Source organism: Rana temporaria, chromosome 3 (assembly GCF_905171775.1).
Source record: "Rana temporaria chromosome 3, aRanTem1.1, whole genome shotgun sequence".
NCBI classification, from domain to species: Eukaryota; Metazoa; Chordata; class Amphibia; order Anura; family Ranidae; genus Rana; species Rana temporaria.
Window position 1 is genome coordinate 88,853,132 of NC_053491.1, and position 16,743 is coordinate 88,869,874.

At 43.9% G+C, this 16,743-nt stretch overlaps 1 protein-coding gene across 1 annotated transcript in view; it reads left to right on the forward strand.

Annotated features, from left to right (window-relative positions):
* Window positions 1-6,013, forward strand: part of OAZ2 (ornithine decarboxylase antizyme 2) — a 50,840-nt gene extending 44,827 nt beyond the window's left edge. Inside the window, 2 exon segments of the mRNA XM_040342895.1 lie at window positions 1,023-1,108; window positions 5,584-6,013. Coding sequence (XP_040198829.1) covers window positions 1,023-1,108; window positions 5,584-5,714 — 217 coding nt within the window. The 3' untranslated portion in view covers window positions 5,715-6,013.
* Window positions 6,014-16,743: the final 10,730 nt, after the last annotated feature.

Genomic DNA, 16,743 nt, shown 5'->3' on the forward strand with positions numbered 1-16,743 from the left:
CGCCCTCTAGTGGTCTAACATATATGTAAAATCCATTCTAGCCTGACCCATAGACTTGTACAGGAAACAAACTGCATATGTGATGAGTTTATATGGCTGCCCCATGTACAAATCTAGTTAAAAATTAAAACATTGGCTTTAAAATGTAAACAAATGTTTTAAGATATTCACACTCCCTGATAAGATTTTTAAGATGTAATGGCCTGTTTTCTTCAGACAGGCTTTGCATTACTATACATGTCTATGGAAATGCAGAACTACTTAAAGTAGACCCCCTACCAATCTGTTTAATGTTGAATGATCTCCGAAGCTTCTCAAACTGATGCTAATAACACAGAGACAGAGCCCATTGACACAGGCAAAACAAAACTCTATTTACCAATCATATTGATGGGTTTCCTATGTGGATATCTTAATTTTTTGGATTATGCAGACCAAATATACATCCAATGTTCTATCTAAATTTAAAGGAGAAGTCCAGCCTGAGCTCGTTTTGGCTGGGCTTCTTCTGCAATTAGTTTTAAACTCCTGTGACCCGTTTTCTCTGCTGACGTCACAGGAATCGGTCCAGGCACAGCATCATCACGACAAAGGCCTGGATCCGCCAGGTGCCTTGACTGACACCGGTCTCTGCGTGCCGCTGAGATGGCCGCTCCCCATCCCTCCACAGCTTGGCACTCCAGTGAGGGGGGGGACACAGAGCGGAGAGCTGCAGATTGACAGTCAGCAGCTCTCTACTCGTGGAGCTATGAGAACCGAGCCATTGGCAGTGTTTTGATTACTTGGCTCTCAGTGCAAAGACGGCGGGGGACAGATGCAGCATCCACCTAGGTAAGTATAATTCAGGGGGGGGGGGGGGGGGGAATACTACTTTTAACTATTATGCTTACAAATCTCCCTGAAACAAATAACTCTATTTGTAAAACCACTAACCCCTAACTTGATAGTTATGCCATTGCTGCCCTTTCAGCAACATCTTTTTCTTGGTCAGTACTGATCAGTGAAATGTCTGCTGTCTCCAGGTTGCTGGCTCTACTTGAGTATGCAGAAGAAAAGATGAAAGTCAGATACGTCTTTATCTGCTTCAGAAAGAGTCGGGAAGACAGAGGTATGTGTAGTGAACTCTGAAAGAAGTCATACTGTCTGGTTATTTAACTACTTTTATTGAGCAAGGAATCTGTAGGAACTATATATATATATATATATATATATATATATATATATATATATATATATATATATATATATATATATATATATATATATATATATATATATATATATATATATATATATATATATATATATATATATATATATGTATATATGTAGCAAATGTGTTTTATACTTGTCTGCTCTGGCAGCAGCAGGAGCCAATGGTTCTCACTGCTGCCTCTGTTCAATGAGTGGAGAGAGCCGCTGCTCTAGTGCACATCGCTGAATCAAATTTGAGGTAAGTATAAGGGGAAGAGCTGCTCTCTGAAGGTGTGTGTGTGTGTGTGTGTGTGTCTAAGTTTTTTTTTTTAGAGTCAACATTTTCTATGGGACATTATACTACCAAATACTTCTACGAATGTGGGCCATTGATTGCAACCAAGATTTGCTCATTTGCTCACACACCGTATTTTTTTATTTATTTTTTCTAACATCCATTCAACCCATGTTGCAAAAATGAATACACTCCAATGAAAGTCTTAGAAGTACAGGTACATTTTAGACAACAAAATCCTAATTGACAAGAATTCAACTACAGGTGAGTCTAATTCGTTAAACAGGTGTCCAGCAGACAGTTAATTATAAAAGGGCTTTGCGTAACAAAAACCCCTCCCATTTCATGCCGTCAGCAATGGCACCACATGGAAGAGAAACGTCACAAGGCCTGAGAAAGAGAATCATTTATTTACACAAGAAAGGTAAAGCTTTACTTATCAGTCGGAATACTGTAGCAAGTTATACAAAAATTTTACAAAGATGGAACAGCAACCATCTCGCAGAGAAATTCCGTGGACAGCCTGGACATAACACCTCGACGGGAGCGTCTTCTGATAAGGGATGAAGAAAATTGCCAAAGGAAGTAGAAAGCCAAACTGGGCTGATTGTTTCCCATAATCGAACACTCATGGGGAATTCTGAAGAGACAAGTCGAGCGTCACTCTCCATCCAGCATTCAGGCTCTAAAAGAGGTCGTTCTTGAAGAATGGAAAAAGATAGATGTTGCAAAATGTCGCCAACTTGTTCATTCCATGCCTAGAAGATTGGTGCTGTCCTTACAAATCATGGAGGTCCATACAAAAAACTAAATGGGAGTAGTTTTTGTTGTGGGGTGTATTCATTTTTGCATCCACTAATTTGAGTAAATCTGAAGATTTGGAATCTGTTCTTAACTCTACCTTCATGCAATGAGCTATAACAATGTTCTATACAACTCAAGTTTTGCAAAAGTTTAGAAATTGTTCTTGTGTTCATTGAGCTGTTTGCTTAAAATCTTTTCAAAAGGGGAGTTCTCGTGTGTGTGTGTGTGTGTGTGTGTGTGTGTGTGTGTGTGTGTGTGTGTGTTGTTTTTTTTATATATAAATATTAACTTTTTTTTTTTTTTTTTTGCCTGTTTTGAGAAGAGAATGGATGCTTAATTTTCACTTCGCCTTTTGAAAAAGCAGTTTGTCCATGAATATGTTCTGGCTAGTTTGAGCTGTAACACGTATGCAGATAAAGCCTTGTACACACTACAATTTATTTTTCCGTTCAACCCAGTGAGCTGAGCGGAAAAAAAAAGCTGACAGCTCAGGGAGAGCCTCTGTACTTGCACTCCAATGTCAGTACAGTGATCTTGCCTGCTGTTCTATTTTGTTCTGACGGGGATTCCCCCCCCCACCAGAACATTGGCTGAGAGTGCTGATCAAGAGCCAGTCGGCAGACCTCTTTGGGTTCTGTAGTACACACGGGCCAAATATCGGACGGTTTCTGTTAAACCAGGTGACATGAAAAATGTATAGTGTTTTTAGTCTCGCTTTAAAAAAAAATATATATATATATACACATACAGTACAGACCAAAAGTTTGGACACACCTTCTCATTCAAAGAGTTTTCTTTATTTTCATGACTATGAAAATTGTAGATTCACACTGAAAGCATCAAAACTATGAATTAACACATGTGGAATTATACATAACAAAAAAGTGTGAAACAACTGAAAATATATTTCATATTCTAGGTTCTTCAAAGTAGCCACCTTTTGCAGCAGACACATCTCTAGAACTGGTAAGAGGAGACTGTGTGAATCAGGCCTTCATGGTAGAATATCTGCTAGGAAACCACTGCTTAAGAAAGGCAACAAGCAGAAGAGACTTGTTTGGGCTAAAGAACACAAGGAATGGACATTAGACCAGTCGAAATCTGTGCTTTGGTCTGATGAGTCCAAACTTGAGATCTTTGGTTCCAACCCCCGTGTCTTTGTGCGACGCAGAAAAGGTGAACGGATGGACTCTACATGCCTGGTTCCCACTGTGAAACATGGAGGAGGAGGTGTGATGGTGTGGGGGTGCTTTGCTGGTGACACTGTTGGGGATTTATTCTAAATTGAAGGCATACTGAACCAGCATGGCTACCACAGCATCTTGCAGCGGCATCCTATTCCATCCGGTTTGCGTTTAGTTGGACCATCATTTATTTTTCAACAGGACAATGACCCCAAACACCTCCAGGCTGTGTAAGGGCTATTTGACCAAGAAGGAGAGTGATGGGGTGCTGCGCCAGGTGACTACCTCTTGAAGCTCATCAAGAGAATGCCAAGAGTGTGCCAAGCAGTAATCAAAGCAAAAGGTGGCTACTTTGAAGAACCTAGAATATTAAATATATTTTCAGTTGTTTCACACTTTTTTGTTCTGTATAATTCCACATGTGTTAATTCATAGTTTTGATGCCTTCAGTGTGAATCTACAATTTTCATAGTCATGAAAATAAAGAAAACTCTTTGAATGAGAAGGTGTGTCCAAACTTTTGGTCTGTACTGTATATATCTCCCCCCCCCCCCCCAGTTTTGTAATTGGGAGGGGGAAGGGACCAAAAGAGAACGGGTTCATGTAATTTGTGAACGTCTGCTTTAATATGCAGACACTTTTGTTTCCTTAAGAACTTCATGTATATGCTTGGGAGTACAGTGTCAATGGTGAAGCTGGCATGAATCTCATGTAATGGTGTTCGTCATTCATGGCCAACTGGTATGTTCATCCATTGTGTTTAAAGTCCAGGTCAGAAAATGTCTTAACTGAGTCCTATAGACACAAGTTGTTGTAATTTATAGCAGATTAATCCCACAGTTTCTTGGCATGCCATGACCTGGGTACAACTACAGGAATTAATTGACTATAAATACCCTTGGGATTAGATGGCTTACCTCCTGAAAGTAATTCGCTTGTGTACTTTAATATCATCAGGTTTATCTGGACACACAGGGGTCACACTCAGATTTTGCTATTTGCAATCTCAACACTTAAGGTGAAACTAAAGTTTGCAGACAATTACCTCCCCAAGCTCTCTCACAGGTGCCAACATCTTCTTTGCCTCTTCCGGGTGCAAGGTTTTTGGCCATCTTGATTGACTAACTGGCTCCTAAATTCTACATTCTGCCACCACCATTCATGGTAAGGGAAACCGGCAGTGAAGCCTATCGGCTTCACAACCGGTTCCCTGCTGTGCTTTCTAACTGACCCGGCAATGAAGGAAGGTGGAGGGGGGCGAACTTCAGAGGAATCTCGCTGCGGTGAGGTCTCCCTAAAGTGGAGACAGGTACCTGTCCTGTTTACCATTATTAGAAGTGAATGTAAAATAAACTGCCCACAATTTTGGTTGTCCCCAGAAAAGTAATACAGGGGAATCTTCCAATGGGGGACACTCTTGTAACCTGGCAGGGTCCCCAAAACACAAAAAATTCCTTTAATTTGAAGAGATATCCCCTCCCTTCCTGTTTGGCTATGGGACAGGAAGTGAAGGAAAATCTCCACAAATCTGAAATTTGCTCTGTCCAAAATGGGGGGGGGGGGAATGGATGATTGAGCGAGTTTTGCTTGTAGTTCTACTTTTAATACATAAATAAATGAATTTAGACTGTTAAAAAAAAAAAAAAAGAAAATTGGATATAATTTAAAGTGCCGCTGTGCTTGCATGCAAATGTGAACGCATACGTAAGTCCCGCACTTATGTGATCGCACCACACGTGAGGTATAATATAGCTAAGTGTATATTGATTGGTTTGCGCAAAAGTTATAGCATCTACAAAATGGGGGATAGATTTATAGCTTTTTTTTTTTTTTTTTTAATTAGTAATGGTGGCGATCTGCGGTGTATGTTTGTTTTTGTTTTGTTTTATTGGGACTGCGGCATTATGTCGGACACATTTGACACCATTATATGTGATCTTGTAGATAACTTTTCCTCCATTTAGACTTCTCATACTTTGCTCTGCACAGTGTTTATCCTGAGGCTAGCAATCGGAGGCTCAGCTGGATTGAACAGAGTGCAGTGGTCATGTTGGGGGTCTTTGTCATGTTTTATTTTTTTCATTGTACTTTCTGTTCTTTTCATAGGTCCGCTTCTGAAGACGTTTAGCTTTTTGGGCTTTGAGATTGTTCGTCCTGGGCATCCCTGCGTCCCAGCACGTCCAGAAGTTCTGTTTATGGTTTACACTCTTGACCAGAGTTCTTCAGACGAAGAGTGACCACAGTGGACATGTAGATCCTTATAGCTTTTTATTTTCTGTGTATAAGAATAGCTGGTGGGGATTTCTCGCACTTTTCCAAGGACATGGGAGGAGAAGCACTCGTTACCATGAGATGGACTGATATTTTTTTGGCCTTTCTTTCAGTTTTATGAATACGATGTATGTTGTTTTTGACTTTCTCTGCAATTTTGTTTGGAAGCAGCAACCTCAAGCACCTTGCAATCTGTGATTTAAAAAAAATGTATTCAGAATGTAGTTGAAGCTGCAAATGAGAAAATAGTTATCTTAAATGCCAACTTGTCATTGTTTTTGTTTCTTGGACTACCATGCTTTTCACTATACACGGATGCAATATAATGTAACCCCAGAGCATTAAAAAACATACTACTAAGGTTGAATAAGGGAGGGGGGACCACCCAGTGTCCAGAATATTGCAACTCTTTATGTAAGAATATGATCGTTTTATTAAACGTATAAAAGAATACAGATCGAGCCAACACATTTCGGGGAAATTGCCTCCCCCTTTATCAGGGCTGTTGGTATGCGCTAACGGAGGTGGGTAGGTTCCGCAGTGGCAAATGCCAGCTTGTATGATGCAGAAGCTTGATCTGTGTGTGTGCGCGCGCTCATACTTTCAAAAAAATAACCGTTCTCTTATCAGGAGTGGCAGTATTTTGGACATGGGCGCTCCTCCTTCAAGTAATGTGTGCTGAAACAATGCCTTTGTCGTAGCAGCCCAATTCTCCAAAGGGGGATTAACACCACCACTCACCCGCAGAACCACCTAATAACTGCCCGTCACCATTCTAATCGGTCCAGCGTGGTCTCCAGATAAAACTTGTTCCTAAACCGGAATTTCTTTGCCATTGCTGAAGTGGATACGTCGCAAGAAAAAGAAAAACCCAGAAACCTTTGCCTTCTGGTATCTGTGAGAAGGGCAGATAATTTTTGCCTAACTATAATCTCCCGCCTTCTCCATTTGGCAGAGACCTTGTGACCAGTAACATTATATGTTCATGTGATCGGGCTTTAGAAGGTTGAGTAAGTATTGGGGGGCATGCCTACTGACCTGTGTATTATAATTTCCTAGTTCATTCCTGCACGTGCTACATGCAGTGTGTCATGCAAGTAAATGGCTATACCGAGCTAAAATCTTGTAAAAGCTGATGCTTCCTTGTATCTGCGTTTTACCCGCATATGAAGTATTCTCCAAATCCAAGGCTTCTGCATTCCAGAAGTACATTGGAGGCGCATAACCCTCAGCCTTTACAAGAGAAAACGGCCTCATACCGCCATTTACGTGTTCCCTTTGACACAGGAAAGCGCTGGGAAATGTATGCCTGGTATGTAAACTGCCTATAATGATTATGAATGCCTTGTTTCTGGAAAAGTCTTTTATTTTTTTGTGATGAAGCCAATTATTTATTTATTTTCTTTACCTCTCGGGGTGCAATATTAAAGCTTAAAGTGGTAGAAAAGTCATCCCAGCCCTTTACCGATAGGTAAGCTTATAGTAAAGCTTAACTGTAGGTAAATTGAATATCTCGTAAATGCGCACCGCTTAAGAGATATTCCACTGAGCAGCAGCCGGTGATGTCCCCAGCGCATGCGTTCTGAAGGAAAGGCATGCTAAGCTGTTCCTTCAGCAGTCTGTGCCGTTAACTGTTACTCTTTTGCGCAGGAGTGAAGTCATCCTGGCTTGGCCAATCAAATAGCCAGAGCCCGCGAATGTGGAAGGAAGATGGGTGATGATAAAGCCCTGTCAACGATGACTGCACAACGCTGAGGGACTTCGTTCTAAGGCCAGGGCTTTAAAGAAAAAGTTCACCTTTTTATAAAAAAAAATTAAATAAATACTTTTTTTTTTTTTACAGTTAAAAAAAAAAAAAAAAATGTGCATTTACTATTTTTGTAGGAGCCTGGAAAGCCTTGCACCCATGACCAGCAGATCATAGGTGTAATGCAGGGCTTCTGCAGACTGTCACTTTTAAGCTGTTTTGTATGGGCAGGCAGTTACATGATGACAGGAAGACTCCATAACTTACCTGGAGTGCTCACTAGGGCCTTGTTAGTTCATTGAAAACTACAAACTGTCAGCCGCCAAGGCTGTCTGTAATATAGAACAAGAAATGGGTAGTGGTGCAGGCTATAATAAATTAATAAGCAAAAAGTAAGTTCATATGATAGTCTTTGGCATTGTAGACATTGCAAAGTAATTTTGCTTTTGTTTTTTTAACGCACAAAAGTTGCAAAAGATTTAAATATAGATACTTTGTGTACAGTATCTGAAGGCAAATAATTTACAGGTAGGTAGTATCTGTGGGTATGTAATAAAGGAGAATAGTGTATAGATATGTGATAACTGGGGCCATGTAATAAAGGAAGAGAGCCTACAGGTATGAAGGAGAAGAATTTATAGTAAAGTGATATCTGTGGGCACATAAAAGGGGAGCTGGTCCATAGGTAGGTGGTATCTGTGGGCACATAATAAAGGAGTAAAGTCTGTAGGTAGGTGATATCTGTGGGCACAAAATTAAGGGCAAAATGTATAGGTAGGTGGCATCTGTGGGTACATAATAAAGAAGAGTCTATACATAGGTGATATCTGTGGGTACATAATAAATAAGGGTCATTAAGTCTTTGTGATATGAGATAAGAAGGAAAAGTTGTGGCCTTTGAATGTGCCTGTGCACAAAACCTAAACGTGTGCTGATAAAACCTTTCCTGAACAGGGTCATCCTGCTGCTGTATGAGGTTCCAGGTACAAGGAGCCTTGCAGAAGAAGGATTCTAGGAGGAAAAGTAGTGCCTGAGATGAAGTACCAGAGGGGATTGCCTTTGCAGATCCTGAGGATGAAGAACTCACAAAGAGGCTGGGAACTCCCCTGACCCTCTGTCTGGAAGGTGCTGACTGGCTCTGTGCTGGTCACATGCACTATCCTAAGAAAAGAAAAAGAAAAAAACTCTCCAGCAATACGCACCAAACTGTGCAGCCTGACTTCTAATGCTATTTTCTATCAAGAGATGGATTTATGTCAGTTAAAGCGGCGTTCCACTCATTTTTGTGTTTATTAAAAGTCAGCAGCTACAAAAACTGTAGCTGCTGACTTTTAATAAACAGCCAATCACCTGTCGGCACAATCCAGCAGTGCACTCACCCCAGCCGTGTCCGCCCTTGGCGGCGCCGGCATCTTCACTATGGGCACCCAGTTGTGACAGCTTGCGGCTTCACAGCCAGATGCCCGCTGTGCATGGGCGAGCAGTGCTGCGCTCTGTGACTGGTTCCAGAAGACTTTGGGAAGGAGAACCTCCGCTTCCGATAGCCTAAGGCGACCGGAACAGAAGTGGGATCAGGTACCTGCTTCCCCCTCCTCCCCAAAAGCTCAGTTTCATTAAAAAGGGAGCAGGCTGAACCCAAAACGTTCCCTTTTGGGTGGAACTCACTTTAACCACTTCAATACCGGGCATTTTCACCCCCTTCCTGCCCTGGCCAATTTTCAGCTTTCAGCACTGTGACGCTTTGAATTACAATTGCGCAGTTGTGTGATGTGGCTCCCAAACAAAATTTAAGTCCTTTTTTCCCCACAAATAGAGCTTTCTTTTGGTGGTATTTGATCATCTCTGCGGTTTTTATTTTTAGCGCTATAAACAAAAAATTACTGCCAATTTTGAAAAAAATAACTATTTTTAACTTTTTGCTCAAATAAATATCCCAATTAAAAAAAAAAAAGATTTTTCTTCTCGGTTTAGGCCGATATGTATTCTACATCTTTTTGGTAAAATAAATCACAATAAGCGTATAGTGATTGGTTTCCGCAAAAGTTATAGCGCCTATAAAATAGGGGCTAGATTTACGACTTTTTATTTTTTTTACTAGTAATGGCGGTTATCTGCAATTTCTGTCAGGACTGCGATATTGCGGCAGACAGATCAGATACTTTTGACACTATTTTGGGATCATTCACATTTATACAGCAAACAGTGCTATAAATATGCACTGATTACTGTATAAATGTGACTGGCATGGAAGGGGTTAACACTAGGGGGCGATTACGGGGTTAAATGTGTTCCCTAGGGAGTGATTCTAACTGTGGGGGGGGGACTGACAGGGGGCAGTGACCGATCGGTGTTCCCATGTACAAGGGACACCCCATCGGTATCCGCCCACACAGCCACATCATTCATTCACAGGAATATGTGACTGAAAAAACTACAAGTTCTGTCCGCCATCGCAGCAGACGGACTTGTAAATGAACTGCGATCATGCTGATCAGTATGTTCAGCCCTCAAATTTTCCACTCGCATTTTGCGAGTGCAAAATTAGGTCTGGCGAGGAGCTGGGCTGCCTGGGAGAACGGGGGGGGGCGGTGAGCACCGTCGGCGGGTGGGGTTGATTGGGAGATTTTCTCCCAGCGCGATGTGGAAGATGAGTTACTAGCTGGAGTTGGTAGCGGCAGCGTTCGGAGAGCTCTCTCTCATACAGCGTGTGGTGACAGTTCCCCCCCCTCCCCTCTCTGCAAAGACGGAGACCAGTGAGAGAGCTTGTCAGTTTCTCTTCCTGTGTTGGGAACTTGTGACCCCAGTGCACATGGATGATGGAGCCCTCGGATTGTGGCTTCAGCAGCAGACCCAGCTACTGTGTACATTCTGGGGTAGATTCAGGTAGCAATTGCGTCTGCGTAACCATAGTTACGCAGCGCAATTGCTTACTTGCGCCGGCGTCTCGAATGCTCCTGATTCAGGAACCTCAATACGCCGACTGCAGCCTAAGATATGACTGGCATAAGGCTCCTTATGCCGTTGTATCGTAGGCTGCATTCTTACGATGGCCGCTAGGGAGCGTTCCCGTAGTGGTCAGCGTATAGTATGCAAATTGCATAATAACGCCGATTCACAACCCTACGCACGCAGTTTACGTAGTTTCTGTTTGTCTGTAATTTACGGAGGCGCAGCGGCAAAACGGTACGCTGCGCCTCCGTAAGAAAAGCGCAAAGCTACCTGAATCTGGCCCTCTGTCTTCTTACCCCTCCAGCCAGGTGAGATATAAATCCTCACTGTGTCTCCTTGCAAACCTCATGCCATGGCTTATCTGTGCTCCAGCTTTCCCACTTTGTTTCTCCTATCTCTTTGTTATCTGAAATACGTATTCTTCTAAAGAGTCTTTATCGGCCTAAACTGAGGAATTTTTATATATATATATATATATATATATATATATATATTTATGGGGGATATTTATTATAGCAAAAAGTAAAAAAAAATTATTTTTTCAAAAATTGTCTCTATTTTTGTTTATAGCACAAAAAATAAAAACCGCAGAGGTGATCAAATACCACCAAAAGAAAGCTCTATTTGTAGGAAAAAAGACATCAATTTTGTTTGGGAGCCACGTCGCATGACCGCACAATTGTCGGTTAAAGCGACGCAGTGCCGAATCGCAAGAAGTGGCCCAGTCATTGGGCAGCCAAATCCTCCGGGGCTGAAGTGGTTAAATAACAAACATATCATACTTACCTCCAATGTGCCGCTCGTTTTACAGAGAGTGGCCCCGACCCTCCTCTTCTGGGGCCTCTCGCGGCTCCTCCCCACATTCGATAACCCCCTAGGAGAATCAGTCTCCTGAGGGGGTTACCTTGCAGGCGCGTTCCTGAGTTATACATTCGGCATCCATAGATGCCAAGTGTATGACTTTGCCCCGCCCCTGCGTCATTAGATTTGATTGACAGCAGCGGGAGCCAGTGGCTGCTCTATCAATCTGTCCAATCAAAGTGGAGAGAAGGACAGCGGGGATGCGCCCACCAGAAATTCGAGCCTCAGGTAAGTGAAACGGGGGGGTCTGGAGGGCTGGACACTGCAAGGTATTTTTTCACCTTAATGCGTAGGATGCATTAAAGGAGTTGTAAAGGAAAAAAATGTTTTGCCTAAAATTAATGTCTGCAAGGTAGACAGACAAAATAGTGTAATGATTCTGTTAAAAAAAACACGAGTAAACACCTATTAAATTCCTTCATCTATATCACCTGCGGCATTCTAGTTTCTGTTCTCTCATTCACTTCCTGGTTTGCGGCGCTCGTTCATGTAAGAACTACATTTCCCAGTATGCATTGCGGCACGCCCAATAATTCACACCTCCTTGAAGTCTCTAACACGTAGAGAGCATCCTGTCGCACAAATGTAGTTCCCAGGAGGGGGTGAGCACGTCACTGACCACCGCAGTAAAGCCTCCCATCACGGTGGTGATTAACAATCAATCAAGCAGGAAGTGAACAGAACAGAGAAGAAATAGAGCAAAAACAAACAATGAGGAAGAGGAATGTCTGCAGGTAAAGGATGCTTATTATGAAAAAAAAATGTTTCCTTTACAACCCCTTTAAGGTGAAAAAACATGAAGATTTACAACACCTTTAACCTTTAAGAGGATTGTGTGGCATGTTATCAATTTGACGGTCAATTCTTATTGCATTTAGGGTGAATTACATAAGCAACAAAGTGTAGTGCAGCCTGTAAAAAAATGTTTTTTAAAGTCAGCCGCTACAACTACTGTAGCGGCTGACTTTAACTATAAGGACACTAACCTGTCCAGGGATCCCGCGATGTCGGCACCACAAGCTGATTCGTCCATCAGCTTCGGGTGCAGGCACCGGCATTGCAAGTAAGGGAAACTGGCAGTGAAGCGTTCAGGCTTCACAGATGTTTCCCACTGCGCGTGCATGAGTCGTGCTTTGCTTTCTGAATGGTCCTGTCGTCTTCTGGGACGCACACAGGTCATAGAAGGCAGTGGGGGGAAGGAGGAGGGGCCAGACATAATGGCGTTGTGCGGCGATCTTACCAGCAAGTGGGAGTGGGTACCTGTCAATATCAGGTACCCGCTCCTCCCAACAAAAAGTGTCAAATGTGGCAGTGGAAGTAGGGATGGTGTGAACAAGTGGAGCTTCCCCATTTGAGTGGAGCTCTGCTTTAAAGTGCAAGTTCAGATTTTCACGCAGAATCAAAAGATTAGCTAACACCGTACGCCCTCCACGCATTTCCCCAACATCCCCATTCTCCCCTGTTGCAAGCATGAGTCCAGGGATTTATAAGCTGTAGTCTTTTTCCGGAATGGTTAACAGTGATTCTGAATGGTCACGTGACCACTTTGACCAATCAGCATTGCTCTGATCCCTCCTGTTGTCCCGAAGGAAAGAAGGGGGAAGAAGACTGTGGGGCAGATCCACGTACCTTCGCGTAAGAATCCGCCGGGCGCAGCGTATCTAAGATACACTACGCCGCCGTAACTTTTTTTTTTGTTTCGAATCCTCAAAGAATTTGCGCCGTAAGTTACGGCGGCGTAGTGTATCTTTGGCGGCGTAATGGCACGCCATTCAAATCTCTGTGATGGGGGCGTGTTTTATGTAAATACGTTGTGACCCAACGTAAACAACGTTTTTTTTTAACTGCGCATGCGCCGTCGGTGGGGGTATCCCAGTGCGCATGCTCGAAATTAAACCGGAACCAGCCAATGCTTACGACGGTGACGTCATTCTACGCAAATTCCTATTCGCGAACGACTTACACAAACAACGTAAAAAATTCAAAATTGTACACGGGAACGACGACCATACTTAACATTGAGTACGCCTCATAATAGCAGGTTTAACTATATGCCGGAAAAAGCCGAACGCAAACGACGTAAAAAAATGCGCCGGACGTACGTTCGTGGATCGCCGTAACTAGCTAATTTGCATACTCGACGCGGAATTTGACGGAAACGCCACCTAGCGGCCCCCGAAAAATTGCACCTTAAGATCCGACAGCGTACTAAGACGTATGCCTGTCGGATCCATCCGAGATGCCGTCGTATCTTGTTTTGTAGATACAAAACAAAGATACGACGCGCAAAATTTGAAATTACGCGGCGTATCAAAAGATACGCCGGCGTAATTGTTCTGTGGATCTGGCCCTGTGGTTTTAAAATCCCTGCAACTTTACACCAGCAGTAAAAGTAATCATCTATGGCAGTGTGTGCATCAGGGACCAGTGGGATGGGGAAGGTATACAGTGTTAGTTCACCTTTTAATTATTATATTTTTCACTTTCTTTCCTACATCATCAGGAGCCGGCTGCCTCTTCCTGCTTCCCTGATCACACAGAGCCAGATCCATCATCCCTACTCTATGGAAGCTGATGTCTTCTGTGATTTGTGATGTGGATGCAGGAGGAAATTGGCACATCACACTTACCTAGGCAAGAATTGAGGCAAGGGGCTGGTGGAATCCACATATATATTAAAGTGGAAGTAAACTTCTGTTTTCCAAAATTTGCTGACAGGCGGGGTATTTATGATAGATTAAACCCTATCGGTCTACTGTGCCATAAATGCATCCTCCTGCCTGTCAGCCATCATGTACACTGAGTTGTGCATGCGCATCTCAGCGAACATTTACAGTCCCTATCTTTGCCACGGTAATGTGACTCCCTTGCGCATATTAGCGAACATTTACAGTCCCTATCTGTGCCACGGCGATGTGACTCCCTTGCGAATGCGCATCTCAGCGAACATTTACAATCCCTATCTTTGCCACGGCAATGTGACTCCCTTGCGCACGCGCATCTTAGCGAACATTTACAGTGCCTATCTGTGCCACGGCGATGTGACTCCCTTGCGCACGCGCATCATAGCAAACATTTACAGTCCCTATCTGTGCCAACGGCGATGTGACTCCCTTGCGCATGCATCACACCTGAATTCACCGCTGGTTCACACTGCCCTTTGCGAACAATACAAAGTTAACGACATCCCCAAAACTGGTTTGCATATCACAGTGCGAACTGTGAATTCGGACAGGAATCAGATTGCATGGGTGTGAACACCCATGTGATCCGATTCCAGTGTGGACCAATAAAAGGGTCCTGCGCCAATTTGTATGGCTGAATTCACATCACACAGACATCGCATGTGATCTGCACAGCAGTGCAGTGTGAATCACATGCGATGTCTGGCATCGCTATAGTGTGAACCAAGCCTAAAAAAGATAAATAAACAAAGAATTATTCAAAAAATGCCAGCTTTATATTGTGGAGGGGGGGAGGGGTGAGAACGCACCAGATCTCACATGTCCCGAACTTAGATGAAGAAAAAAAAGAGGGGAAGAAATGTACTGTAACGCATGAAAACCGCACATGCAGAAACACATCTGGAACTCAGAAACTGTGGTGTGGTGTGCACCAGTCCTGAAAACATGACATTTCATTTGTTTCTGGGCTTGACGCCTGTGCACATGAACCCTTACAGCGTTTTGTTATGCCATGCATTATTCATTGGGCTTGTTTGACAAACAGGGAGACAGTCAAGTGAGAGTCTACAATTCTGAATATGAAATGCAGTCATTGAACAACCGGACACCCTTATGGCAGGGGTGTCCAAACTTTTGACTTTCCTGGCCACATTGGAAGAAGAGGAATTGTCTCGGGTCAAACATAAAATACACCAACCAATACAAATGAGGAGAAAACGTCGGGCAGATCAAAAAAGTTAACAATCATTTATATAGATAATCTGAGTAATAAAACTAAATTGTTTTCCTCAATATTTCTTTATTAATGTGACACTAAACCTTCGTGTTTTATTTTTTAAATAACAAACATGTCATACTTACCTTCACTGTGCAGCTCGTTTTGCACAGAGTGGCCCCGATCGTCTTCTTCTGGGGTCCCCTGGCGGCTTTCGCACCTCCTCCATGCATCAGATAACCCCCTAGGAGAAGCGCTCTCCCGGGGGGCTACCATGCAGGCATACTCCCGAGTCCAGCATTTGCATCCATATACTCGAATGCTGGACTCGGCCCCAACACTGGATTTGATTGACAGCAGCGGGAGCCAATGGCTGCGCTACTATCAATCCAATCAAGAGCCGGGACCCCGTGCATGGAGGGAGAGCGCGTCTTCGTGAGGGTATCAAGGGGCTCAGGCAGTGGCGGCTGGTGCTCAACATTTTAAGGGGGGCACAAACAAACAGAAAAATTCGGGGGGGAAAAAAACATCAATTGCAGCCTCACTGTGCCCATCAAACGCAGCCACTGTACCAAATGCAGCCACTGTGCCCATCAAACGCAGCCACTGTGCCATCAAATGCAGCCACTGTGCCCATCAAACGCTGCCACTGTGCCCATCAAAGGCAGCCACTGTGCCATCAAACACTGCCACTGTGCCCCAAATGCTGCCACTGTGCCCATCAAACGCAGCCACTGTGCCCATAAAACGCTGCCACTGTGCCCATCAAAGGCAGCCATTGTACCATCAAACGTAGCCACTGTGCCCATCAAACGCAGCCACTGTGCCCATCAAACGCTGCCACTGTGCCCATCAAACACTGCTGCTGTGCCCATCAAACTGCCACTGTGCCCATCAAACGCTGCCACTGTGCCCATCCAACGCAGCCACTGTGCCATCAAACGCTGCCACTGTACCATCAAACGTAGCCACTGTGCCCATCAAACGCAGACACTGTGCCATCAAATGCACCCACTGTGCACATCAAACGCTGCCACTGTGCCCATCAAACACTGCCACTGTGCCCATCAAACGCCACTTTGCCCATCAAACGCAGCCACTGTGCCATCAGACGCTGCCAATGTGCCCATTAAACGTTGCCACGGTGCCCATTAAACGCTGCCACTGAGCCCCAAATGCTGCCACTGTGCCCATTAAACAAGGCCACTGTGCCCCAAATGCTGCCACTGTGCCCATTAAACTGCCACTGTGCCCCAAATGTTGCCACTGTGCCAATCAAATGCTGCCACTGTGCCCCCCTGCCTGCCATCTGCCCGGCACTTACCCTGTCTCGGATTGGCAGCGGGTGACGTTGGCAGGCAGCATCCATTGCCCCCCATGTCTTCCTTGATGTCTTCTCCTGCCTGCTCCTCCCATCCTCTCCTATGATTGGATGGCTGATAGGCATAGGAAGAATCCCTTCAGTTCTCCCATATAGAGGAGTTTATCTCCCAAGGTTGAGACCCGGGTTCTTCCATTCTATTAAAAGGTTAGGACCC